This window comes from Alternaria rosae (assembly GCF_020736505.1).
Source record: "Alternaria rosae strain MPI-PUGE-AT-0040 chromosome Unknown BKA58scaffold_1, whole genome shotgun sequence".
NCBI lineage: Eukaryota > Fungi > Ascomycota > Dothideomycetes > Pleosporales > Pleosporaceae > Alternaria > Alternaria rosae.
Window position 1 is genome coordinate 3,272,492 of NW_025763570.1, and position 23,239 is coordinate 3,295,730.

The window sequence follows — 23,239 nt, forward strand, 5'->3', positions numbered from 1 at the left end:
GCAAGCTCTATCCGCTCCTTTCTCTTGTCGTGAGTTGCGTAAAGGGGCAAGTGGATCATCACAGCAGGTGGAGATTCAAATGAGAGATGCGCATCTCATAAAAGGATTCAACTATCATGCAAACATCAAACATGCGTCCGGCATATCTTCGTAAATTCCATACCCCGACTAACACCGCCTCCACTTCAAGTCCTCAACCCTCACTACCCATGGCCCGTTCACACTAATCCAACTGATCCAATGTCTCGGCCTACATCAACCGCAATCAGTTTCTACTGCTTGGGCGGTGTGCACTTCTGCCACTGCACGTACACGACTTGGGTGAATTTGAGATCGGTAGAGTCAGTGGTGAGGAGGCCAGTGGCGCTGGCGTTGCTGCTGGTCAGGCGGACCTGCGAATTGATGTTGAGCATGCCGTTGGTGCCGCATGGCGCCCACACGACCGAGGTGCTGTCCGCCTCGTCGTGCTTGAGGTAGTCGCCGTTGGTTGGCCCGTCAAACTTGTACTCAGTCGAAGTCTATTTCAAGTGTCAGCATATCTGGTCCGCAGCGTTAGGGCTAGGGTAGATTTCACCTGAGCAGTGTCTCCGGAGAAGTAGTAGGTAGACTTGAGAGTGCCAGAGACGCCCTTCTGGATGGCGGAGTAGCCACGGTAGTCGGCGGACAGGATGGAGTACTGGAAGCCTCCTGGGTACTCAATGTCGACGTTCAACTGGCAGTTCTTGCGCTGCTCAGTAACGGCGATACCGGGGCCGATCGAGGCGATGTACGCGTCGAAGATGAGCGTCATAACAGTCCTGTCACTGTTGATCTGGGAGCTCATGGTGCCTTGCGGGCAACCAGTTCCTCCATAGCTGACACCGCGAATCTTGACCTGTGTTGCGTGAGTTGATCGTCTCGGAAATCCCCATCTGAACTTCTCGTACCTGGCCGGGTGGTGGGGCGTCACCAAGCTCGACATTGGGGAACGCAGGGGCTGCTGCCGCGAGAGGGAGGAGAGCAAGGAGCCGCTTCATGTTGATAGTTTGGAAAGATGGTCTTCGGAGAAGGCTAGATGTAGAGCTGATGATGTGGTAGATGAAACCGAGAGTAGAAGCTGGATGAGGATCATGGAAGGGAATATGGACCAGGTTATATACCAGTCCCTCGGCGCCAGCCCTCTACCTTTGATTGTTTTTACCACTACCGCGGCAACACCATCTTGGGTGATATCTACAATCCGACCACGATAACAGCTGCCAAGTGCCAATGGCACTATCGAGTACGATTGGACCGGCGGGCCGCTCATGCTCATAGGTCCAGAATCACAGAAGTTGCTCAGCTGAGTTCGTGTTTCCCGCTTAGCTGAAGTATTGTTCCGCGTCGATACATCCTGAGCCAGCCTCCAGGCTAAGTGTCGGTATCTGGGGTATGTGATAGTCTCGTTCCGCCGTGCATTTCGCTTCCAGCTGCAATGCTAACCCGAATCACAACAGTGGAGCATCTTCATTTGAGCTTTCCGGGCGCGAGGATATTGAACCCTGAATCGTGGCGGCTCTTTGAAAATCGTACGTCTGCGCCACCAGGTGGTGCAGTATGCGTGAAGCTCTTGGCATCACCACTGCCAATGTCTTTTGGTATAGTTTGCTGACACGCGAGTATCAGGAATTCTTGCACAACTTGGTGGTGCCGTATGCAACCTACCCGGAAACCGAGTGCCGACGGTACAGCTGCTGAAAGTAAACGCACATCCGTCGCGTGGGCATATAGATTCTCTTGATAGCGAATACGAAACCCAGACTCGCGGTCAACGAGGTATACCATGGCTGTTTCATATCAGATGACAGCTAGAGTACCAAAGTCTTTTCGCACAAGCGAGTCGCTGTGGGCTTGAGCCGTTTCCTTGCATGGATTTTGGCCAGCCCAGTAGATGTAGATATGAAAGCGAGATGAGTCGAGCGTATTTGCCTGGGGTGCAGAACTCAGAATAGAAACGCCAGGCCTGGATGCTGGGTACAGGCAGTCCACGAAGCTGACCGAGAAGCAAACAAGCTCATCCGGATATTGTCTTTCATCTATAGATCCTGTATGTAATGCAGCAACGGAACATGTGCGGAAGCGAAGACTGAAAATAGTTTCCCTGCCTGGAACGAGCGGCATAGTCTTGCGAGGGTATCGTGGACGTCCAATTCAAAAGATCTGGAGAAGTGAGGAGTTCTTGGCGCGTAGATTAACCTTATATTAAAGCTTGTCGTTCCATCGGTGCTCGAGGCCCTGACATGATCAATTTTAGCGAACGCGATTTGCTGCCCTTGCAGATGTGAGGTCTAGAGATGCGTCTAAAAATACTCTTAGAAGAGTTAGTCAACTGCATGCATCAGACAGCTGTTCGACGCACGTGGTGACTCGGAACCACGCCACGACGAGGATGCATCGTATGAGCCTAGACTCAACTACTGCCGATTCAGCAACGCGGGATGCAACCGGTGCAAGGCTTTCAGGCGAAATAGATTGAGAATTGATTACGCGCATCGTGTCGGGGTGATTTGACCAAGGCTGTCAGCCGGACCTGACTTGGAGGGTAGAACTATGGGACTGTCAGTTGAGCGCGAAAACAGCAAGCTGACTGTGTATGCTTGATACACGACATTCGTAAAGGTGTATGTGCAACTCTGAGCTGAGAGGGCGCCCGATACTACAAGAGGGGGAACGAAGGGGCCTGCTTCATGACACTAACGTGGGTGTCATAGAATCCACGTCCCGGTCCTGCCGCTTGTACATCCTGTTTCACTCCAGCTTACTGCGCAGTATTCTCCCGAAAGCAGAGGGCCGCTCCGTTGAGACATAGCTGAAATGTCTAAGAACGCGTCGTGCAGATAGGCAACGGTAGAAGTCAGAGACCAAGTAGCGAAGAAGCAACATCATCCAAAGAGCAGTACTGGAGGATTCGAGCCTGTGTTGATGCCGAGAGGCTGCAGAGACATCGGCCGCGACTTGTATCCGGGTAAAGACACGTAGCGGGGCGGGCAGAATAGGCGGCACGCGAATCTCAACGGACACAACAGAGCATCGACGCGTCGAGAAACGCGTGCACTGCTGTTGCGAGAGTTTGCAGCGTAAGGAACGTGTGGTCGATGAGATGTAAGAGTCGGGCGTTCCTACCTTCGCGAAGCAACGACCCCGCCACCCATGTGGCTGAAGCGTGGCCGTGGACCCTTCGATTTGTCACGCCGAATGATGGCATCATCGCCGCGGTCCATTTCCCTTTTCCCAATCGAAGCGGCAAACTTACAATACATAACAACTGACCAGCAAAGTAAACCCCTCCTTCTTATCACACACATCACTACCAACAATCTGAAGCTCCTCACGCTCTTCCTTCTGGTTATTACGTCTTGCCTTTCCATGTCCTTTCTGACCAAATTCTTTCGCCCCTTCAGCAGTATGTCGAATGCGCCCGCGCAACCCATGAACGTACCCTCGGGTGCGCAAACCGCCACTGTCGCTGCCGGATGCTTCTGGGGTGTCGAGCACATGTACCGGAAAGAATACAAGGGAAAGGGCTTGTACGATGCGAGGGTCGGATATATCGGTGGTGACACAGAGAACCCGGGGTACAGGGCTGTATGCAGCGGACGCACTGGTCGTACGTATCTCTCTCGTATTGCGCCACGAGGCATGACGTGATATCTAGCCATTAGCTGACTAGTAAACCAGATGCCGAAGCCCTACAGGTTGTTTACGACCCCGAGAAAGTAACCTACCGTTCCCTCCTCGAATTCTTCTACAAGATGCACGATCCCACTACCTCCAACCGCCAAGGTCCAGATGTTGGCAGCCAATACCGATCCGCCATCTTTTACCACGATGCCGAGCAGGAGAAGATTGCGCGAGACGTTACCGACAAGGTGAACAAGCAGTGGTGGAAGGGAAGTGTCGCAACGGAGATCCTACCCGCAGGAAAATGGTGGGATGCTGAACAGTACCACCAATTGTACTTGGACCATAACCCGGGCGGTTATGAGTGCCCGAGCCACTTCTTGAGGAGTTTCCCGCCGCTTTCTGACTAAGTTGGGATAAGATATAATGCTATATACGCGTCCAATCTAGAATGATATGTCTCACGGCGAAAGACTCCTTGTTCAATTTGTGGCGATGAATCTGATAGCCTTCTTGATGATTATGATGAAGTATTTGTCCGTTCATGCTACCGAATACGTCTGTCTACGAAGGCGGCATAACCTCAAATGTCTGCGCAACCTCTTTCTCCCACGACAAGCGGTCCTTGCCAAAGATCTCCGCACCAGGCTTGAAGTTCTTGATGCCTTCGTCCAAGAGTCCTGTTCTTAGGACAATGCTGTCGGGGCCGAGCGCCTCTTGCTCGTGGTACACGTGTGAGGTGCAGTTCTTGCAGTAGAACTGACAAAGTCTTAGTAAATGCTCTTGTACTGATGTTGATGGATAACCATGACATGACATACGCAATGAACGCTCTTTCCAGAGTCACCCTTGTATGTGTATTTGCCTAGATCATCGCCCTTGGTGATTTTGAGTGCTTTCTTGGGGATGATCTGATTGAGCGTGTAGGTGGAGCCGGAGAGTTCCTTGCAAGTGTTGCAGTGACTTATCATATGTTAGCTCGGGCTTGCAGTGGATTGTTGCTGGAGGAACGGATTGATAATACTCACCACAGGATGTGTGCCTGCTGATCCTGCTGCAGGGTGGCAGTCCACTCCGTCTGCTTGCAATGGCAATGTCCCTTAAAATCCGTCATGATGATCTGATTGGTCTCTCTAGATATCCGTATCGAGTTTAGATGTCAAAGTAGTGATGGAGGATGGACAACAAGGTATTCGAGAAGCCGATACGTCTTTATATGAAGCCCGCCATAGATCCAGCGCTCGTTGCTCAGCTGGACTCCCCACCCACCCCCCCCCCCCCCCCCCCCCCCCCCTCCATCCATTTAGCGCGGTCCCTCCGTTATGCGGTTTGGAAAATGCCAGCGTATCGGCAGCTGTGTGCTGCATCCCGATGCGGGTATTTGTCAAAGGATTGTTGCATTAGCGGCAGAAAGGTACATGATATCAGGGATGACGTTGTATGCGCCCATGGTTTATCATTCGGGAGTTGACGCGTTGACGTGTCCGGCTCTTTACTTTTGGGTCTATGGAAGTCCGGCAAGTAGGCCCTGGACTGACTTACCGAGAAGGGAAGAAAAATGATTCTGAAGTAGTCGCATGAGGGGTAGCATTGGAGTCGCGTCGTGGGAGATCAACAACATGAGCAGTTATGACGTAAGCGGGGCAATCACCGACACGCTGACAGTGGCTGGACACCGCATTATTGCGGATCCGGTCAAAGCCTGGGCTCCAGACGAGCTGGTGTAGGAAGCGACGTAGTGAGAGTGGGACAGAATTTGGGTTGGGATGGTGATAGCAAAGGGTTTAGCGGGCTGCGACGGAGGGAAAGAGCCTCCCTCAAGAGCTTCTAGGTCGGCGCGACCAGTCGCGTAACTCTCGCGCATGAGCGACCAACGCGTTGTCTCATCACCTATATGTGCGACATCCGTTCAGCTTCTGCATCGCAATCGAGCTATGCTTCTGCGATACAATGCCCTGACTGTTCACTTGTCTTGACTGTGCAGGTTGGATGCAGAAGGCGTACATATGCCAGCCTCCTCGTCAACACATCCTCAATCATCCTCTGGCGACGGAAGGAACGACGAAGTTTAATTACGACCAAGCGCGAAGGGTAATCATATGCGTGTGTGCACCTAAAACACTTTAACTACACAGAGAATGAGTTGAAGTCGTTTCGAAAAAACACTCTCATCCCAGCTTCCATCACTTCATCGCGCGATACTGTCGCAAGATCACCAGTGCTCAACTACACCTTCTCATGCCACTTTGCACTGCTTGTCCGTCTCAATTTTCTTACCAACGGAATGCGCCCAGGTTAACGAAGCTTGCTGCGTCTAGCTCGTAGCTTGTTTCCCCGCATTCCAGCGAAGATCTAGGAGATCGTATGCCTCATCTATTCCCGGACCGGAAAACCATCTGGGCGGCTCGGCGTAACGCATGCCGAGCGCTTTATAGTACACGGAATGGTGTCGAGAATCTTCCCAGAATATGTAATAGGAACGCACAACTCGCTGCAGCTTGAGAAAGACTTTGGTCTATACAATCATGCGTTGGTTTACACTTTTAGGGGCCGTTGTGGCGTTGGCAACACTACCTTTGAATGCTCTTGCTGCAACCTGTTGGCGGGACACGGAATGCAGCGGACCTAGTGAAGCCGCTTTTCAAGGTACCTATTCTATCAAAACCGCACTCCCTTTTACACAACTGATAGACCAGGACCCTGGAACTCTAACATCTACGCTCCATCATCGCGAATAGTCCGTCCAAGATCAGTTTTTACCATCCGAGACCGACATCCGGCAAGCTACCCACGTCTCGTCGTCCTCCGCGGCAACGGGACAAATGTCATTTTCGATTTCGGTATTGAAGTCGGTGGCATCGCTTCTATCTCGTACACCAGTAACGGGACCGGTGCTATCGGCCTCGCGTTTTCCGAAGCGTCGACATGGGTAGGGGAATGGTCTGATGCATCGAACGGGAAGTTCGCTGGTCGTGATGGGGCGTTATACGCCAACATCAGCACTGCCGGCCCAGGGACGTACACGATGCCAGATGATGTGATGCGAGGAGGTTTTCGGTATATGACGGCTTTCCTTCTCACGGAAAGCGGTACTTACGTCAACGTCACGGACGTGCAGCTTGAGATAAGCTTTCAGCCTACGTGGTCCAACCTCGAGGCTTATCAAGGGTATTTCGATTCCAACGACGAACTGCTGAACAGGATCTGGTATGCAGGCGCGTATACTCTTCAGACTAACGCTGTACCCACCAACACGGGACGTTGGGTTCCCATGCTGGCGAATGGGTGGGCCAATAACGGCACTCTGGGCCCAGGCGATACCATCATTGTTGACGGGGCGAAACGAGACCGTGCTGTATGGCCAGGGGACATGGGCATCGCTGTACCCTCGACCTTCGTTAGCACAGGGGATCTCGACAGCGTCAGAAACGCACTGCAAGTCATGTTCGACTATCAAAATCCAGATGGTTCGTTCCCTGAAGCCGGACCACCGCTCTTGCAGCAAAATAGCGATACATATCATATGTGGACAATGATCGGTACCTATAATTACATGCTATACACGAATGACGCAGCCTTTGTGCAGAGGAACTGGGCCAAGTATCAAAAAGCTATGGACTACGTATATGCCAAAGTCGAAGTCGAGGCATCAGGTCTTCTTAATCAGACCGGCACCAGGGACTGGGCGCGGTGGCAAACTGGATTCAACAATACGGAAGCAAACGTCATTCTATACCACACTCTGCAAACTGGAGCTAAGCTCGCTACATGGCTCAATAACACCAGTCAGAATCATCTAGCGGAAATATGGACGTCCCGCGCCACCGCACTCCAAACAGCCATTCTCACCCACTGTTTCGACTCCAGCTATGGCGCCTTCCGCGACAACGCCACCCTGACCACCCTCCACCCCCAAGACGCAAACAGCATGGCCATCCTCTTCGATCTTGTTCCGCCCTCCTCCAAAACTGCTCAAGGCATCTCCACAGCGCTCACAAAGAACTGGACGCCTATCGGCGCCGAAGCCCCCGAACTCCCTGGCAACATATCCCCCTTCATTTCCAGCTTCGAGATCCAAGCCCACTTCACCATCACCAACCAAACAGGTACAACCCGGGCCCTCGAACTTATTCGCAGAAGCTGGGGCTGGTATGCTAATCACCGCAACGGTACTGGCTCAACCGTCATAGAAGGGTACAGAACGAATGGGACGTTCGGATATAGACAGGAGAGGGGGTATGGGTATGATCCCAGTTATGTGAGTCATGCTCATGGGTGGAGTTCAGGGCCTACGTCGGCGCTTACGGAATTTGTGGTGGGCTTGAGGGTGGTGGAACCAGCGGGGAGGAAGTGGATTGTTGAGCCTAGATTTGGAGACTTGATGAGGGCGCAGGCGGGCTTCGTGACAGGCCTGGGGAAGTTTAGGACGGGCTGGGAGAAGGAGGAGGGTGGAGTTGGGTACGGAGTGGTGGTTGAGACGCCGGTGGGGACAAAGGGCGTAGTAAGGCTTCCGGTAGATGGGACAGGTGGGGATGTGACGGTTGTAGTTGATGGGAGAGTGCTTGGCAAGGAGCAGTATCGGGAAGAAGATGGACGTGTGGTGTTTGATCTTGAAGGAGGGGTCTACAACATACGGGTTGGCACGTAGGGCTGGGCGTAGCAGGGCTAGGTGATGATTGAATTTATTCAGATGTCATCCTCAATCCACTTCCAGTAACTGGTATCGACCGCCATGCTTGTCTAGCGCATCTTCCACTCTCTCCATAATGGCGAGGACCTTCTCCTCTTCCAGTCTCCTTCCGACAACTTGTACAGCCACGGGCAGACCAGCCATTTTCTCCGCATCGTACAGCTTGTACGCGCCTTGTGCGACCCCGTTCAATTTCTTGAAGTTGAAGTCTGATGGCAAGGCGTCTTTGGCAGGATCGACATGCGTTACGGGAATGATTCCAGAAGAGTAGTCGAGCTTCATATAGTTAGCGAGGGCACAGTAGTGTTGGAAAAGAAGCAGCCTTACCAAGTTGAACATGAAAGTGTAACCGCAGCTGCTGACTGCATCATGCATACCGCCATGAGGTACCGCAGGGGTCGCATTGGGTGGAGTGAGCATGACGTCCATGTTGGCTTCCTCAGACCACCATTGGTAGAAGTTTTGCTTGTATGCCTCGCGCTTGCCGGCGAGTTGCCAGTACTCATGTGCAGACTTTGGGTGCCAGTCGCGTAGTAAGCCAGCCCAAATGTCATCACCCTTGACGTATTTTACGTACAGGTAGTGCGCGTACTTGATGAACTTAGGTAGGCGCATATAATAGACCAGTTGCGCTGCACCAAGATCATTCCACTCTCCGGTGCGGAAATGGCCCATGAATGTGTTGCCGCCGTCGCTGAGGAGGAGTTGCGATGCAAGCTTTAGAGCTTCGTACGGCGAAGGTGGCTCGACATCGAAGACTTCGTGGCCTTCAGCCTTGAGTGCCTCGACTGTCTGGTCTAGAGCGCGCGCACATGCTGGCGAAGGGTCTGCGACGTGATCGGTTCGCATGACGCCTATGCGGAGCTTAGGCTTCTCCCTGAACTCAGTCTCGATGTCTTCTCTCCATTCTAGCGGATGGACGGTATAGTCGTACTTCCAGGGCTTCATTTGAATAAAGCTTCGCGTGAAGTACGTCAAGTCGTTCAGTGTGCGTGCCATGGGGCTAAAGACGGAGGGTATAGCTTCCTGGCCCGACATGCTTGTGTTCATGCCGACTTTCGGCCATCGTCCTGTAGAGCATCGTATCGAGTAGCAGCCGGAAAAGTGGGCGGGAGCGCGGACCGAGCCAGCGACGTCTGATCCGATGCCAATGCGACTACCACCGAAGGCCAACAGCGCCGACTCTCCACCTGTTGAGCCACCTGGCGAGTATTTGTCGTTGTGTGGGTTCTTGCATTGGCCCCAGACATCGTTGGTGGATTCGAAGGACAGAAGCGTGGTAGGGAGGTTGGTCTTGACAAAAGGTACGGCACCCGCATCCTTCAATATCTTGACCATGACTCCATCTTCTGACGCGGGCTTCCCGGTGTTCTTCGAATAGCCGACTGAGATATCAAAGCCCTTGACTTGTATAGAGTCCTTTAATGACACGGGAATACCGGCAAGCGGCCCCTTCAGATTAACTTCCTTCTCCGCCCATTCTTCGGCTTCGGGAAACAGTATCTCCGTCACACAGTTCGTCTTCTCTTGCGCTTTTATCGCGACTTTGCCGTACGTGCGCAGGATATCGACGGGGCTGGTGATTTGCTTGTGGACATCTTGGACGAGCTCCTGGATGGGTTTGCCGAGGATCGAGCGTTCTTGCGAGGACAGAGGGTACAGGTACGGCGTGGGGAGTGTCGCGATCTTGGAGGCGCGTTCCGACTGCTTGCGCTTGCTGGTGGTGGAGAGTTAGCTCGTGGCATTGGCCGAGTTGGGTGGGGTTGAAAGCTTGGAGCAGCTCACCAGTCGGCCTTGTGTTGTCTGTACTCTGAGAGACCCATCTTGAGATAGCAATTGGGAAGAGGATGGAGTGACCATAGCATAAAACTCCAGAAGAAGCCTCAAGGCCCTCGGGAACGGTTATCAGTCACATGTCGCGTAAGAGCCGCGAGTATGCGTCTGGCTATCTTGGAGCTGTGTCGCCTGGACCTGCCGCATTCGAGCTGACCCGAGCTGGATGCGGGGAGCTCCTATCATCCTCCCTTTTCTACGCCTGAAGAACAATCCCACTCCCGGTGCTTGTACGCGTCTTCTCGCGGCATTTTGATTATGAGATGGTCTTCATTGACTTGCACATACGCAGCATCACGTAGTTCGACCATTGGCACGGTGGTCGCGCTGTGCTACGACGGCGAACAGCCGTCCGGCACAACTCCTCAGCATTGAAGCCGCACTTGTAGCGTTTCCCATCCCTTAACGCTCTTGACGCGGGCAACTATCTGAATCGCGCGTAAATATCAGCTAACCAATGCTTACGAGATACCGCCAGGCCGCCAGCAGAGCATTGACGCATGTCGTCGCGTTGTCCTCTCATCAGCACACGCGTTTCTTCAGCAACGCCATCACCAAAGCACAGAACCATTCCTTCAAACATTGTTTCCACCATCCTCGCCTCTGATTGAGCCTCAACACTTTCCCAGCATAGCTCCCGCGCGCGAGGTTGGGCGGGAGGTCGATGTGGGACCGCGGAAGCTTGAACAACAGCCGCAACAACACCTCTCACCCAGTCGATCTAGACATCAAACTATGGCTCCACATGCTTCAGGTACCGCCCAGATTCTACACACCTGAATGGCTTCCCCAGACTTGACGTTTAGGCTCGTCATGCTGTAAGCGCCTACGTGCATCAGTGCGGCAGCTCGGGCCATTTCCTGAGATGCCGCCGCTTCTTGCTCTCATTGGCTCATCCAGCGACTACTCGAGATACTATGAAACCACTGTGGTCCAGACACACCATGAGTAAGAATAGCAGCAATCTTGACTATGCCTTTTCCGATCTGTTGTTGAGATCGCAACCAACTCTTCGTTGTATAAGATGTGCTGGACGCAACGTCGTAGTAACTCATCACACACATCATCAACCAGCTCCTCACAACTCACTTCCTTTTCGTCCCTTTTTCTCTATTTCCTTATTTCCTTGTTTCCTATCTGGGTCTCATTCATTCTTCACTTTCTACGAAATCACTCTCTCTTCTGCTGTGCAGACCGCTATCCATTCCTTGCTGCTTTAATCGCCTCGTCTGTCTACTTCGACATCGCATCCTCAGCCACATCCACGTTGAAGCAACCAACTTCAATCCGCCAATATGCCTGTCCCCAGCTACAACGCCATGCCTTTGAGCAAGATGTTCCTTGGCGCCCGTGTACTCCAGGCTATCTGCATGATCTTGGTCATTGGCATCTGCTCCAACTTCATCCAGATGATTGTCACAACCGGTGTTGAGCCGCCCAAAGAGTTCGTCGGCACTCTGAGCGTGGTACGTATTTTCCTCTACCATGACTGAATACTTCTAACATCGCTAGACATGCATCGCTGCTCTCTACATCATGGTCAGCGTAGGCTACTACTGGTCGCAAGCCAACCTCGGCCTCCTCGTCATGACCGGTGTCGACTCTCTCCTTCTCATCGCCTTCATCGTCTGCGCAGTCACTCTCGGAAAGCCCATGTCGTTCCTTAACTGCTACGTCATCGGCAAGTCATCCGCAGAGATCGATGCCCAGTACGCCAACGCCTTTGTCACTGCGACAGTTGAGAACCTCAACAAGTCCACTTCCAGCTTGGGCCACTGGGCCGGTGTCACACGCAGCAACTGCTTCCAGGCCAAGACTGTCTGGGGAATGGCCATCGCTCTCTGGTAAGTCTTCACGCCACAGAACATGCTTGAGACACTGCTAACATGACTCAGCGTACTCTTCACCGTCTCGTGCGCTCTTCTCCCCACTCTCTGGTACAAGAACAACATGAAGAAGCCCGCCAAGACCGTCGAGGACGCCTAGACGCGAGGACCCCCACTATCGATCATGACGAGCCGACGCGACGACTCAGCAAAAAGGAATGTCCTGTCAAGAGCGATCTCTGCCAGTCTTCCACCTCCTCCACCCACCTATACTCATGTCTTTCCTTATCTTTTTGTCAAAACTATAAAAATAGTCTGCATTGCGAGGGAGTTTGGAGTTTTCTATCTTGTTTCTGTCTTCTTCTTCAGACATTGAATGTCTATAATCCTAATGGATAGTTTTGGGCTTAGTTGCCTATACCAGAATCAATTATATTGACTTTTGCACCACATGATTGCGCTCGCTTTAGTGGTCAGCCCGGCTCAGCTACTAATATCGCATTCGCTTGCGCAGCTGCCTGTTCGTTGGTTCCGTTAGCGTCAATGTCAAGTGAATTACGTTCTGTTTGGTCGAGTAACCCTCTCACGACGCATCCATTTCCTATCTGAGTATGGTTTGTCCTCTACTGTCTCTGTCTGCGCAGTGACTTTAAGCTCAGTAATCCATGGAAACAGGTGACTGCATACGTCAATACCATCGTTTCTTCTTACGAGCGTGGTTAGAATCATCTTCCACTTTATACTTCTTGACCCTATTCGCATCATAGCAACCGGTAGTTTGACACTGTGAACCTCATGCGATCGAAGACTTGTCAACAGGCCTTGGTGAATTCCCACCTCCAACATTCTATAGACGAACACTCGACAAGACTTCACAAGATCAAGATGTGCGGCTATATATACAAGACCTGGGGCTTCCGCATAGCTGATAAAACAGAACAACTCACTACCATCAATGACAAGAAGGCATATCGAATTCCATCATCATCCTGCACACCAACTGCACAACTTGAGACCAGCGAAGACATACACGACGCCCGGCGCATACTACGAATATCTTAGCGATCACAACCCACAATACGCATCTTCAACCGACCGCTCATTTCTCCCAATATTACGAAAGCCAAAATGTGCTCTGAACACCCACTCTATTGCGCATTCCCAATGTGCACGGAAATCGTCGCCTGGGCAATGAACACAAACTGCACCAGCGTCAAGAACCACAACCCAGAAAAGTTCAGGTCCGCCAATAGAGAACCAGGCTGGTGCGGGAGGATGACAACTGGGGAACCGTATCGAAGCGAAAATCAGTTCTGCGAAAAGCATCGTCAGAACGAAGACGATGAGACTAAGAGAGAGAGGATAAACATGCGGAGCTTTCCACCGCCGCCTTTGCCAAATAACATGAAGCGTTTGATGAATCCCCACGGCAAGAAGTAATCACTGTGAAGGTGATACGGCAAGGGAGCACGGAAATGGAGAGATTTTGTGGGTTTATTCATTTTGAGGATACGAAGTACAGGCATGGTAAGACTGAGGTCAGGAGTTTCATCAGCGGGGCGTGATCTTTTCTTGGTTATATTTGAGAGGTTGGAGACGTTCAAGTACGGGATTGGTCGGTCGAGTATCTTAATCAAGACAAGGTGTACGATAAGGAGAGCAGGAAATGGATATATTGCATCAGATTCGTACCTGGTACAGTTTAAGACCGTCTAGAGTGGTAAAATGTGCCTGATTGCAAGATATGGCTTGAGAAGAGTCATCTTTTGATGGGTAGATGTGATCACCGACGAGTAACCGGCGGCATTTACCTAGGTACGTGGGAGGCTCGTTCGTATTGCTTTTGAGCCCGATTGCAGAGCCCATTGATCCGTCACAACCACCTGTTACAGCGAGTGTGCATGACTATCACTTGAACTGATAGTATAGACATAATAGCAATATTCGCACTGATGATCGGCTACCTAGGTAGCTTGAATAGTCGGCTGCACCGGGAATTTGTGAACCTAGGCATGCCAGTCTCACGACTCAAAATGTCAGCACGAGTATAGCACTTAGACGGCATGATCCTAGAAGCTCCAAGGGACATGGGAACGAGAGCCAAGTATATACCATGGAGATCTAGACTTCTCCGACGGAGATGCATACTTCTACCCCTTGCAATCCGATAAAAATCTCTGCAATCGCATTCGTTCTCGCAAATCTCGAAATTGCTGCATCGGGAAACGCCTGCAGGAGGCGTCCATCGTGTATCGGCGTTCAGCGAACAGGCGGAGGTGGTAAAAAGGAAAATTTGATGCCATCCCATCTGCACGGTTACCAAAGCTCCCTGTCCGCGGCTGACTCGCGCGTTCATTGGCTGTCGCAACCAGCAAGCTTCGCCAACGAGCTTCAAGCCATCGCGACTTCACGATGTGCGCGAATGCGAAAGATGAGCGTAAGATCCAATGCAGATCGTCCCAATGCGCGCATAGCCTCCTTGGAAATGGCTCACAAGACGTGGTTTACTGCGTAATGGAAATCCTATAAGCCGAGCATTTGGTGATCACGCGCGAACCAGCGCGTCGGATTGTCAGCGCCTTCATGCACCCGGCTGCAGGCCAGTTAGTCCCCGCTTTACGCCATTCGATGCCGTGCTTGTGTATATAGAACCCTGATTCCCATCTTTTTCCGTACTACGGGATATCTAACTGCGGACTTTGGTCGTGGTTCTTGTCGAGGTCGTTTGGTTGGCCAATTGCTTCTGTGAGGGACCTGAGCTTCGTCGGTGCGACGTCATCCCCGGATAATCTTTGAACGCAAGCCGGAGATCTTCAGGATTCCGACTCTGCTATTTTCTCGAGACGACAAATTCATATTTTCGAAAGAGGGGGAAAGTATTAACCCAACATGTCGCTCACGCAACGAGTGACATCGATGGAGGAGCATGAGCCGTGGAGTAGAGAGGCGAGCCCGGACTCTAGGCACCGGAAGATGAGCTTCAACCCAGTCGGCACCTGGACGGAGCAGACTGGTGAAGAGCCAACGATAGGCGCATTCGAGGTACCTAGGTGGAAAAGACTGCGTACGTATCATGGAACACAGCATGGGCGTACACAAGCTAACGTCGCGTAGTTCAGGTCTTCTTCGCCGTTATCTACTGCCTCTTCGCCGCCGGTGTCGTTTTCGGTTACGCCGCGATAAAACCCGTACTACTCGAGGAAGGTGTCTACAGAGACTACTGCACAAAAGAAGAGCTGGATCAAGATGTCCATGTCTGCTACGAACAGGAGCTACGACTCAATCTTATGTTCACGATCGCTGCCGTATCCACAAACGTCGTCGCGCTTCCCGTCGGTACCATCCTCGATCGCTTCGGACCACGCGTATGCGGAATAACTGGTGCGATATCCATAACGATTGGCGCATTGCTTTTCGCATTCGCGAAGGAATTGCCTATCGACGCGTTTATTCCTGGATATTTGTTCATGGCCTTGGGTGGACCATTTATCTTCATCTCGTCGTTCCAGCTTAGCAACACATTCCCGCAATACTCTGGACTTATTTTGGCGCTTTTGACTGGAGCCTTTGATACCTCGAGCGCAATCTTTTTGATGTACCGACTCCTCTACCAAGGCACCGATGGCAACTTTTCGATCAAGAAGTTCTTCCTTATCTACCTTATCGTCCCGGCTTTCATCCTCGCAGTTCAGATTCTGTTCATGCCATCTGTGTCCTACAAGACAGTGGGTGAACTCGTCACTAGCGCGGAGGAGGAGCAGGTCATCCATGACTCGGACGATGAGATTGAAGATGCAGCGACTGTGCGAAGCCTTCAAGATGCGCGACGAGCACATCGCGACAGTATTGTTAGCGAGATTACGTCTTTGCTTGGCACGAAAGACGGTCAGAAGCAGGCACAAGAGGAAGACAAGAAGAAGAACATTTCAGGTGTATGGGGTGCGCTTCACGGTCGCACCGCCAGCCAGCAGATCCGTACACCCTGGTTCATTCTCATTACGCTGTTCACAGTGCTGCAGATGACGCGTATCAACTACTTCGTTGCCACGATTCGCACGCAATACACGTACCTTTTTCATGACTACGAGAAGGCGGTCGAGATCAACAACTTCTTCGATGTGGCACTTCCAGTTGGTGGAGTTCTATCTGTACCGTTCATCGGTCTGCTTCTCGACAACACAAGCACTACTTTTACGATGGCGCTGCTCGTCACTGTCGCCACCACTATTGGTGTCCTGGGTGTGATCCCGGAGACATGGGCCGCTTATGCGAACATTGTCCTCTTTGTGCTTTATCGACCTTTGTACTACACCGCAGTATCGTAAGTTGTTCGGTCATCACTCTCAAGCTACTTGCTAATAATTCTATCAGCGACTACTCCGCCAAAGTCTTCGGCTTCGCCACCTTCGGAAAAGTCTACGGCCTCATCATCTGCCTTGCCGGTGTTCTCAACTTCTCGCAATCTGCTCTCGACGCTGCTACGCACAAGACCTTTAAGAATGACCCTGTACCCATCAATGTCATCTTGCTTAGCTTAGCATTGTTGGTTGGTCTAGCCCTTGTGGCTTTTGTATGGCGGAAGAGCCACAGGATTCAAAGGGAGAACATTGAGGAAGAGGCTGAGGAAGCAAGAGAGACGCTTATGCCGGATGCTAGTGAAAGTCAGGGAGGGAATGGGTATGGGTCGATGAACGGGAGTGCGACTGTGAGTCCTAGTGAAGAGAACAGAGGGCGAAGGCTGTGAGTCTGACACATGCAAATCCATTACACAAAAACATCACCCGCGCAACGATTTTCAGCTCAGTCTTGAGTCTTATTTCTCTTGGGTTATCGGCATGGCGAGGCGTTCGGTGGCGTTTTGCTGGGCATTTGCAGAATACAATCACGGCTCCGAAGATAGGTCGCATGCTGTTCTGTTAAGAAGGCTGAATTAATCACGATACATGGTCCTTCTATCGTAGGCACTTGCGACGTCACTGCTGACTTATCAAACACAGCACTGTTCTATCTGTAGATAAGCAAATTGAGCTCCCAATTACTACTATCTTCAAGAAAGTCATAACGTTAGCTCTTTCGTGTGGCTTCCAGGCTAGCCTTGTGAATGCGCCACTATCGTAAGCTCAGCATCTTGATGCTGTTCAGGGAAGCCATAGGAAGCGAAAAGAACTGGGGCACAAGCGGGGCCAAATGGCTACCTAGGTAAGCTAGATTATCATGGCTTCGACCACAGCATCTCAGCCAAGGATCAGCGCGGTCAACCTGTTCGCAGTATTTTACTGTGCGACTTCCCCGCAGGGCAAGGCTATGGCGTCCTGGCTGACTTCGAATCAGGTGCTGTGAATGGGAGGAACGCACCCAAGTTCAGGAAGCCTCGCGTCTTGATGCACGAGAACCTTGTAAGGCGCATTTGGCAACCCAACAGCCAGTTGCATATCATTCTCGGCTTCAGCTGAATTTTTCACTGCGATATATATCCCTGCGACATTATGCAGCTCATGTAAGCTCCTATAAAGGTGGTATTCCCTCTGTCGCCCCGCCCCGCCCCGCGTTCGACTTCTGTCACACTTGACACAAGCCAGCCTATACGATGACTTTCGTTTCTGAAGCTCTGATCACACATCGTATTGATGGAGGGGATATAGGCGTTGTCAACATATTCTCCAAGAACAAATGGCGCTCGAAGGTTTACGTTCGGATCTTGGTTCAGATCTGCATGAGATGGGTGATGATGGCCATTTATCTCAATTGGTTTTGGATACTGATCAGACTCTCCTCGCGACTTTTGGCGAAATATGAAGTTGGCGAAGGAGACTTTCTCAGCTCCGCAACCACACGCAAGAATGTCCTGGTTTGTGAAATGAAGCTTCAGTCCTTGAATTGAATCTTAACTAATATAAACTAGACATCTTTCGTGAAAGCCACCTCCCTCCAACGGAAGCCTTGCTGGGAATTCTTTTGGGTCATGTATTTTCTATGCGCAAAAGATGGGACCGACTTCATCGACGACTACACTGCAGCGTGGAGCGCTCAGCCAGACTACGATTCGGAGGTATTCGTCTTCATAGATAACGGCCATTGCCTTATAGTGCCTTGCTCGCAAGCCACTGCAGATGTAGATGACAAAGCTTTTCTAGAGCACCTGCGTTCATTTTACAATTTAAGCCGGATGAATTTTGGCCTGTTTGAGTTATTCGGCGTAAAGTCAAGTCAAAAGATTGAGATAGTCGAGGTATGAAGCTACCCACATCTTAATATTCTTCTCCTTCGCTAACATAGCGATTAACAATCAGCTTCTACCTGGCCTCACAGCGGGTAATAGAGTCGGACTCCCGTTAGACCTAGGTCGACATGGATCGTACAATCGTCAGATTCACTACTTCAAAGACGCATCCAGCATGCGCGGAACGGCCATTCGAGAAAGACTCTTGACAGAGGGTGTTTTGACGATATGTGACCATCAGATCAACGCACTCTTCCATGGTAGAGAAGCAATGGCACTTAATATTGTGCGAGACTGGGATCCCCGTGTCACTAGTATAGCCATTATCTTCCCGACTGCATTGAGTCTGATAATCTCGATCGTCTGGTCTATCGTGGCTGCTGTGCATTTCAAGGCAGATGTTCAAGCCAGTGTGCAAACTGGGTTCACTATTGGAAGCTACGTGGTAACAGCAGGTGCGTTAAAGTCATCGTAAGCATCACTCATGTACAAGGCAGCTGACGTTAACAGGAGCGCTTCTTATCGCTCTCGTCGCATTTCTCGATACGAAAATAAATGCCTCGTAGCACTCATGTTCGTGACACAGTGCAAGACCGAATCTCAGGGACTCGGAGGGAGGAGTCTGGCAGTGCTCATATACTTTGTTTGTAAGAGAAACATAGCTGACGGTCTATCGTTCTGGGTTAATCGCTTGACAAACCTCGTGCACCTCACACTCAGCTTCGTAGGCCGCCAATTGCTCCATGTTCAGTTCAACAACCGAACTCATCTGCCTTTCCAGGTCCTCGCTAAGCTTCTCATCTCCCGGTTCATGAAGTGCGCTCCAATATACCACGTCAACATCCCAGCCTTTCCCAATTCCGTAATTGAGCCAAAATGTTTTTGACGTCCAGAAGTCTCGCATGCGAGTAGCAAGAGAGACCTCGTCTTTCTGGTGTTACGCTTTCTGCTTCGCCTCAACCTTCGTCATGGCTTGGAGGAATCGTTCCAAGCATGGTACATACATGGCTTCGAAGTCCTTGATAGCCAATTGCTCAAGCATAAGGCCAGGACTGACCATGGCGAGCCACCATGGTGGGTCGTAAGCGAATTGAGCGGGCATGGTGTTGGTGAACTCGAAATCCAGAACTGCTGCTATCTTCAGTGACCCTTCCTCGTACCGAGCGAGCATGTTCTTGGGACGGAAGTCGTGGTAGTATGGTATGAATGGGCCATCATCGGCTTTGGACGGAGGGTAATATTGCTCAATCAGTTGTCTAAACTTGTGGCGTGCGATAAAGCATTTTCCTGCATCTTGGCGGCTATGTGCAAAGTTCCGCTGAACTTGGAGATGAGCCAAATGCTCGTCTGCACGGTAATGAAGGAAGGCTTGGGTGCTGTTGAACGCGGCGCTAGGGAACTGATCTACCGGGTAGTTCGTGACGACAGAAGCTAGGTTGTTCATGTTTGTGGTGAGAGGACGATCAATCACCGTCCACGCACCCGACGTATCGTTGTTGATAGATCCAATTGCCGAAAAGTGCAGTCGGGAAATCTGAAGCATGTAGTCGGCTATCTGCTCGTATACAAGATCAACTTCTGCTTCTTTATGTTCGTCTTGAAGCTATCGCAAAAGTGTCCACAGCTCTGTGCCCTCAACATAGTCCATGATAATATATGGACCGAGCCGGGACGGACTGTCTTTAGTCATGCCCTAGTCACGTATCTTGGGAACAGGCATCGTAGTCTGTTCACGCAGATACTCTAGCAACCTAGCTTCATTTCCGAACTTTTCGTCGAGAAACTCGGCAGCAATAATTACTCATTTTGGGAAACGAATGATGACAATGTCTTCTTTGCCGAATCTTACGACAAGATTGACATTGTATGAACCTTGATGGTATTTGACAAACTCTCCTGGAACATTTATCTTCAGCTTTTGGCCTACAAAAGTGACCATCTCTTCGTTCGCGGCCTTTATCTTCGCAGCCCAAGCCGCGAGTTCAGCATTCCCAGCCTCCTCCGCGATTTTGTAAAATTCGGTCTTCATCAAGATCGAATCTTCTGCACGCGCGTCTGTGTGACATCAGAGTGTGCTGTTCGAAAAGTAGCTGCACATAAACTGCATGGGTCGATGGTACTGCAAGACTCGACTGCGGAACAGGGAGCGATTTCATGTTGATGGCCAGTATCAACAAGCGCTAGTCATATTTCGGTCTAGTGCATCATGTCAGGATGTCGCGTCAACGGGTCACGACGTGGCGGTCGCCAGCCACCATTGCGAACAGCTTCCATCCTCACTCCGAACGTGAAAGATCACGCGCCTGGAATGTAGCCTTCTGCCAATGAAGTTTGAACCTTATTGGGAGTGCTACACCAGCAGCCATCACGAGCGCTGTCGGTAGGCGTGACCGGTTCCAGCAAGTGTTTGGCATTATTGTTATATTCAGCGATCGAGACATTCTACATTGCTCTAACATGATCAGAGGAGCGTATAACGTTCTTCTTCTCACCAGTATCTGCAGCCCTACTTCCACGTGCTAGCAACAGTTGCTGCGCTCGAGCACCCCTTCGGCACGGTATACACACGGTTAGCACCTGACTCGTAGGTCACGGTACCACTGCTTTCGACCTTGATGAACTTGTATTCGAAGCTGATATCAGCCGGAAGGTTGATCTTTGTCGACCAAAGCGGGTTCGCGGTGGTGTATTGGCTCGCAGACAGCGCTGGTGCAGACGCTGTGTTCCAGTTGCCGAGCTGAGCAATTGACCCAACAATTTTGACTGTCTGGCCGAAGGATGTCGTGGTCTTTGAGTTGAACGTCACAGCTACCGTGGAGACAGGTGATGCGCAACCAGTAGGTGCCGCCGTCGAGGTTGAAGTCGCTTTCGTTGAGGATGCGGGAGCTTTGCTCGAAGTTGGTGGGGTGGAACCGCCTGAGCCACCGCCGGTAATCTTGATGTCTGCGCAAGTCAGGTAAACTTGCGGAGTTTGGAACGAGTTCCACTTGAACGACAGCAACGTGTGGTTGCTTGAGTAGTTGGGGATCTTGATCTTGGAGCTGACTGTGTATCCGCCTGCGATGCTGGTGTAGCACGAATTGAGGGGTGCGTTGTCGACGCTCCTGCATTTTGAGCCGTCGTTGAAGCCACCACCTGATTAGTGTCAGTATTGCGTTACTATCCCGAATATTGCGATGTACTCACATGTGAACCAGTCATTCCTCCAGCAAGGCTGACCCTCTTGGCAGTCAGAGTTGTAACCGCAAGTCTGCCCAGCAACATCAGTGCACTTCAGCTCACCAGCCTCGAAGCAGTCTTCAGCAGCCTGCTTCTCCGCCTCCGTAGGAAGGTACCCGGGCGTCAGAAGTTTGTCGACGAGAGCCTGATTCTGGCAGATGCGGTAGCTGAACATGCCACCGTGGTCACCATTGGCATCGAGGCACCATTGCACATCGACCACATCGCCGGATTTGTAGGTGATGACAGGTTGCGAACCCCAGCGAGGACCGGGCTGGTTGTAATCGACGGACACGCGGGCGTTGTATCCGCAAGGACCTGAGCGACCCACCGCTGCGGCATCAAGGTCAGGCCACGCTGTAACAGGTTCGAGGATGGTACATTCCGGGCACGTATCAGCGCCAGACTGTAATGTGTTAGCGACGACACGGGTTATACCTATAATGTCCCCCACTCGACGCCATAACTTGCCTGAGCATTCAGACCAGTCCTGCTCATAGGAGAAGAGAGATAGCCATGTGCATTTGCACTGGCCACAAGAGCGAGAAGAGATGCGATCTGGGAGAACATGGTCGATAGATTTGTTGTCTGGAAAGGTCTTGGGGAGAAAAGAAGTAGCAGAGATCGACTCTTGAGCGATTGACTGACCTAGTGAAGGGCATTTGGACGTTCGTCTTTCCTGGCTATATACATGTCTGTCCATCAGTTTTCCATGATCAACAGATCTTCGATCGCCTCCGTGGGCACGACGATCTCTTGTTCTCGGTTGTAGGCAATCTTCCGGGACGCACATGGATGTTACGCTGTATTGAACTTCATTGGGTCGAAGTCGGCATGTAGGTACCCCGGAGCGCTTGACGGACCACATGAACAGGCCCCAAGAAGAACAATGATACCCGCTTGATCGCTTCCACAAGTTTCGCGAGCCGCATGGAATTAGCACGTCCGGCTCATACCCATGTACATTCAAGTACCGTACCCCAGATTCGTGGAACTTTACTCAGTCAAATGCATCAACCCGCTCCGGGCACCAATCACCATAGTGCGTCCGTCTCTTACACCAATTATTACTGAACAATGTAAAGGGCTTCGGTGGCTTGCCGTATCCATCGTAGCCCTCGAATTCTTCGACTCCGCTATTGGCTCGCTGTCGGGATGACAGGAAACATGCTAACCAACCTAGGTAGTTACGATGACTAGTGTAACAGGATGGTCATGGGGGACTTCAAAACGCTTCCCGGCCCGCACCTTAAATTTAAACAGCACGTTTGATGGAAGCTGGGATGCGGGGAATCGAATTCTAGACGACGAGACTAACGAAGAACCGAGTTGTATCGGCTACATCAAACTCGGTATCGTGAAGCACCCCGGCATACTCTCCGCATCTCAAATTCCACGTGCCTTACATTCCGTGTTATATGCATCCAAATGCTCCATCTTCATCTCCACAAATGCCTCCATCTAGTCCTTCGGAGCATCTTCGAGCACCTCATCACCCGGCTTATATAGCGCAGCCCACTAGACAGCATCAATGCTCCAGCTATTGTTCATCGCGATGTTGGACCAGAATCTGTTAGAGGTCCATGAATCGCGCATGCAAGCAGGCAGTGAGACTACAGTTCCGCCTATCTCCTTTTCTCTCTTCTCCATCACCTGCAGAAACTGTTCAATGTGAGGCCCAAGTCTGTCTTTTAGCGCTCCAAAATGGAAGTCATTATCGATCCACATGATTGGTCGCAATATAGTAAGCCACCAAGGGCGGGTCATGGGCGAATTGCGCGGGCAGCGCGTTACAGAATTCGAAGTCCAGTA

The 23,239-nt window shown here is 51.3% G+C and overlaps 10 protein-coding genes across 10 annotated transcripts; 5 read left to right on the plus strand and 5 right to left on the minus strand.

The window, feature by feature from the left end:
- Positions 1-51: 51 nt before the first annotated feature.
- Positions 52-1,016, minus strand: BKA58DRAFT_447165 (uncharacterized protein; the record flags this gene model as incomplete). The annotated part of the gene is made up of 3 exons (XM_046174218.1): positions 52-518; positions 575-874; positions 927-1,016. 3 exons carry the CDS (start codon positions 1,014-1,016, stop codon positions 273-275), a joined length of 636 nt encoding a protein of 211 aa, XP_046031420.1. The 3' UTR covers positions 52-272.
- Positions 1,017-3,108: 2,092 nt separating this feature from the next.
- BKA58DRAFT_373475 (peptide methionine sulfoxide reductase msrB/msrA) lies at positions 3,109-4,146 on the plus strand. Its single transcript, XM_046169227.1, has 3 exons — positions 3,109-3,295; positions 3,423-3,625; positions 3,697-4,146. The coding sequence occupies exons 2-3, from the start codon at positions 3,424-3,426 to the stop codon at positions 4,047-4,049; spliced, it is 555 nt and encodes a 184-aa protein (XP_046031421.1). The 5' UTR covers positions 3,109-3,295; position 3,423; the 3' UTR covers positions 4,050-4,146.
- Positions 4,147-4,902, minus strand: BKA58DRAFT_373478 (Mss4-like protein). Its single transcript, XM_046169228.1, has 3 exons — positions 4,668-4,902; positions 4,461-4,602; positions 4,147-4,398 (listed from the first exon to the last, which is right to left on the minus strand). The coding sequence occupies exons 1-3, from the start codon at positions 4,751-4,753 to the stop codon at positions 4,204-4,206; spliced, it is 423 nt and encodes a 140-aa protein (XP_046031422.1). The 5' UTR covers positions 4,754-4,902; the 3' UTR covers positions 4,147-4,203.
- Positions 4,903-6,003: 1,101 nt separating this feature from the next.
- BKA58DRAFT_21156 (putative alpha-L-rhamnosidase B) lies at positions 6,004-8,313 on the plus strand. The gene is made up of 2 exons (XM_046166055.1): positions 6,004-6,285; positions 6,336-8,313. Exons 1-2 carry the CDS (start codon positions 6,165-6,167, stop codon positions 8,285-8,287), a joined length of 2,073 nt encoding a protein of 690 aa, XP_046031423.1. The 5' UTR covers positions 6,004-6,164; the 3' UTR covers positions 8,288-8,313.
- Positions 8,314-8,338: 25 nt separating this feature from the next.
- BKA58DRAFT_304177 (amidase signature domain-containing protein) lies at positions 8,339-10,152 on the minus strand (the record flags this gene model as incomplete). Its single annotated transcript, XM_046167008.1, has 3 exons — positions 8,339-8,605; positions 8,657-10,046; positions 10,115-10,152. 3 exons carry the CDS (start codon positions 10,150-10,152, stop codon positions 8,339-8,341), a joined length of 1,695 nt encoding a protein of 564 aa, XP_046031424.1.
- A 1,305-nt stretch (positions 10,153-11,457) lies between these two features.
- Positions 11,458-12,148, plus strand: BKA58DRAFT_305384 (uncharacterized protein; the record flags this gene model as incomplete). The annotated part of the gene is made up of 3 exons (XM_046167060.1): positions 11,458-11,628; positions 11,675-12,006; positions 12,058-12,148. 3 exons carry the CDS (start codon positions 11,458-11,460, stop codon positions 12,146-12,148), a joined length of 594 nt encoding a protein of 197 aa, XP_046031425.1.
- Positions 12,149-14,611: 2,463 nt separating this feature from the next.
- BKA58DRAFT_21216 (major facilitator superfamily domain-containing protein) lies at positions 14,612-17,045 on the plus strand. The gene is made up of 3 exons (XM_046166062.1): positions 14,612-15,052; positions 15,103-16,309; positions 16,360-17,045. The coding sequence occupies exons 1-3, from the start codon at positions 14,878-14,880 to the stop codon at positions 16,730-16,732; spliced, it is 1,755 nt and encodes a 584-aa protein (XP_046031426.1). The 5' UTR covers positions 14,612-14,877; the 3' UTR covers positions 16,733-17,045.
- A 175-nt stretch (positions 17,046-17,220) lies between these two features.
- BKA58DRAFT_373493 (uncharacterized protein) lies at positions 17,221-18,939 on the plus strand. Its single transcript, XM_046169229.1, has 4 exons — positions 17,221-17,836; positions 17,891-18,217; positions 18,279-18,663; positions 18,719-18,939. The coding sequence occupies exons 1-4, from the start codon at positions 17,576-17,578 to the stop codon at positions 18,772-18,774; spliced, it is 1,029 nt and encodes a 342-aa protein (XP_046031427.1). The 5' UTR covers positions 17,221-17,575; the 3' UTR covers positions 18,775-18,939.
- A 206-nt stretch (positions 18,940-19,145) lies between these two features.
- BKA58DRAFT_447182 (uncharacterized protein) lies at positions 19,146-19,715 on the minus strand (the record flags this gene model as incomplete). Its single annotated transcript, XM_046174219.1, has 1 exon — positions 19,146-19,715. Exon 1 carries the CDS (start codon positions 19,650-19,652, stop codon positions 19,146-19,148), a length of 507 nt encoding a protein of 168 aa, XP_046031428.1. The 5' UTR covers positions 19,653-19,715.
- A 999-nt stretch (positions 19,716-20,714) lies between these two features.
- On the minus strand, positions 20,715-21,997 carry BKA58DRAFT_302737 (starch binding domain-containing protein; the record flags this gene model as incomplete). The annotated part of the gene is made up of 3 exons (XM_046166944.1): positions 20,715-21,343; positions 21,395-21,865; positions 21,895-21,997. 3 exons carry the CDS (start codon positions 21,995-21,997, stop codon positions 20,715-20,717), a joined length of 1,203 nt encoding a protein of 400 aa, XP_046031429.1.
- Positions 21,998-23,239: the final 1,242 nt, after the last annotated feature.

What these genes read in the sequence shown, in the direction of transcription:
- BKA58DRAFT_373493 (XM_046169229.1), top strand. Translation starts at nt 17,576, where the DNA reads ATGACTTTCGTTTCTGAAGCTCTGATCACACATCGTATTGATGGAGGG. An exon ending in CCACACGCAAGAATGTCCTG is followed by an intron (nt 17,837 to 17,890) that starts GTTTGTGAAATG and finishes AATATAAACTAG; the next exon opens with ACATCTTTCGTGAAAGCCAC. An exon ending in AAGCTACGTGGTAACAGCAG is followed by an intron (nt 18,664 to 18,718) that starts GTGCGTTAAAGT and finishes TGACGTTAACAG; the next exon opens with GAGCGCTTCTTATCGCTCTC.
- BKA58DRAFT_21156 (XM_046166055.1), top strand. Translation starts at nt 6,165, where the DNA reads ATGCGTTGGTTTACACTTTTAGGGGCCGTTGTGGCGTTGGCAACACTA. An exon ending in TAGTGAAGCCGCTTTTCAAG is followed by an intron (nt 6,286 to 6,335) that starts GTACCTATTCTA and finishes CTGATAGACCAG; the next exon opens with GACCCTGGAACTCTAACATC.
- BKA58DRAFT_21216 (XM_046166062.1), top strand. Translation starts at nt 14,878, where the DNA reads ATGTCGCTCACGCAACGAGTGACATCGATGGAGGAGCATGAGCCGTGG. An exon ending in ACCTAGGTGGAAAAGACTGC is followed by an intron (nt 15,053 to 15,102) that starts GTACGTATCATG and finishes AACGTCGCGTAG; the next exon opens with TTCAGGTCTTCTTCGCCGTT. An exon ending in TTGTACTACACCGCAGTATC is followed by an intron (nt 16,310 to 16,359) that starts GTAAGTTGTTCG and finishes TAATTCTATCAG; the next exon opens with CGACTACTCCGCCAAAGTCT.
- BKA58DRAFT_373478 (XM_046169228.1), bottom strand. Translation starts at nt 4,753, where the DNA reads ATGACGGATTTTAAGGGACATTGCCATTGCAAGCAGACGGAGTGGACT. An exon ending in CAGCAGGCACACATCCTGTG is followed by an intron (nt 4,603 to 4,667) that starts GTGAGTATTATC and finishes ACATATGATAAG; the next exon opens with TCACTGCAACACTTGCAAGG. An exon ending in CTGGAAAGAGCGTTCATTGC is followed by an intron (nt 4,399 to 4,460) that starts GTATGTCATGTC and finishes AGACTTTGTCAG; the next exon opens with TTCTACTGCAAGAACTGCAC.
- BKA58DRAFT_373475 (XM_046169227.1), top strand. Translation starts at nt 3,424, where the DNA reads ATGTCGAATGCGCCCGCGCAACCCATGAACGTACCCTCGGGTGCGCAA. An exon ending in ATGCAGCGGACGCACTGGTC is followed by an intron (nt 3,626 to 3,696) that starts GTACGTATCTCT and finishes CTAGTAAACCAG; the next exon opens with ATGCCGAAGCCCTACAGGTT.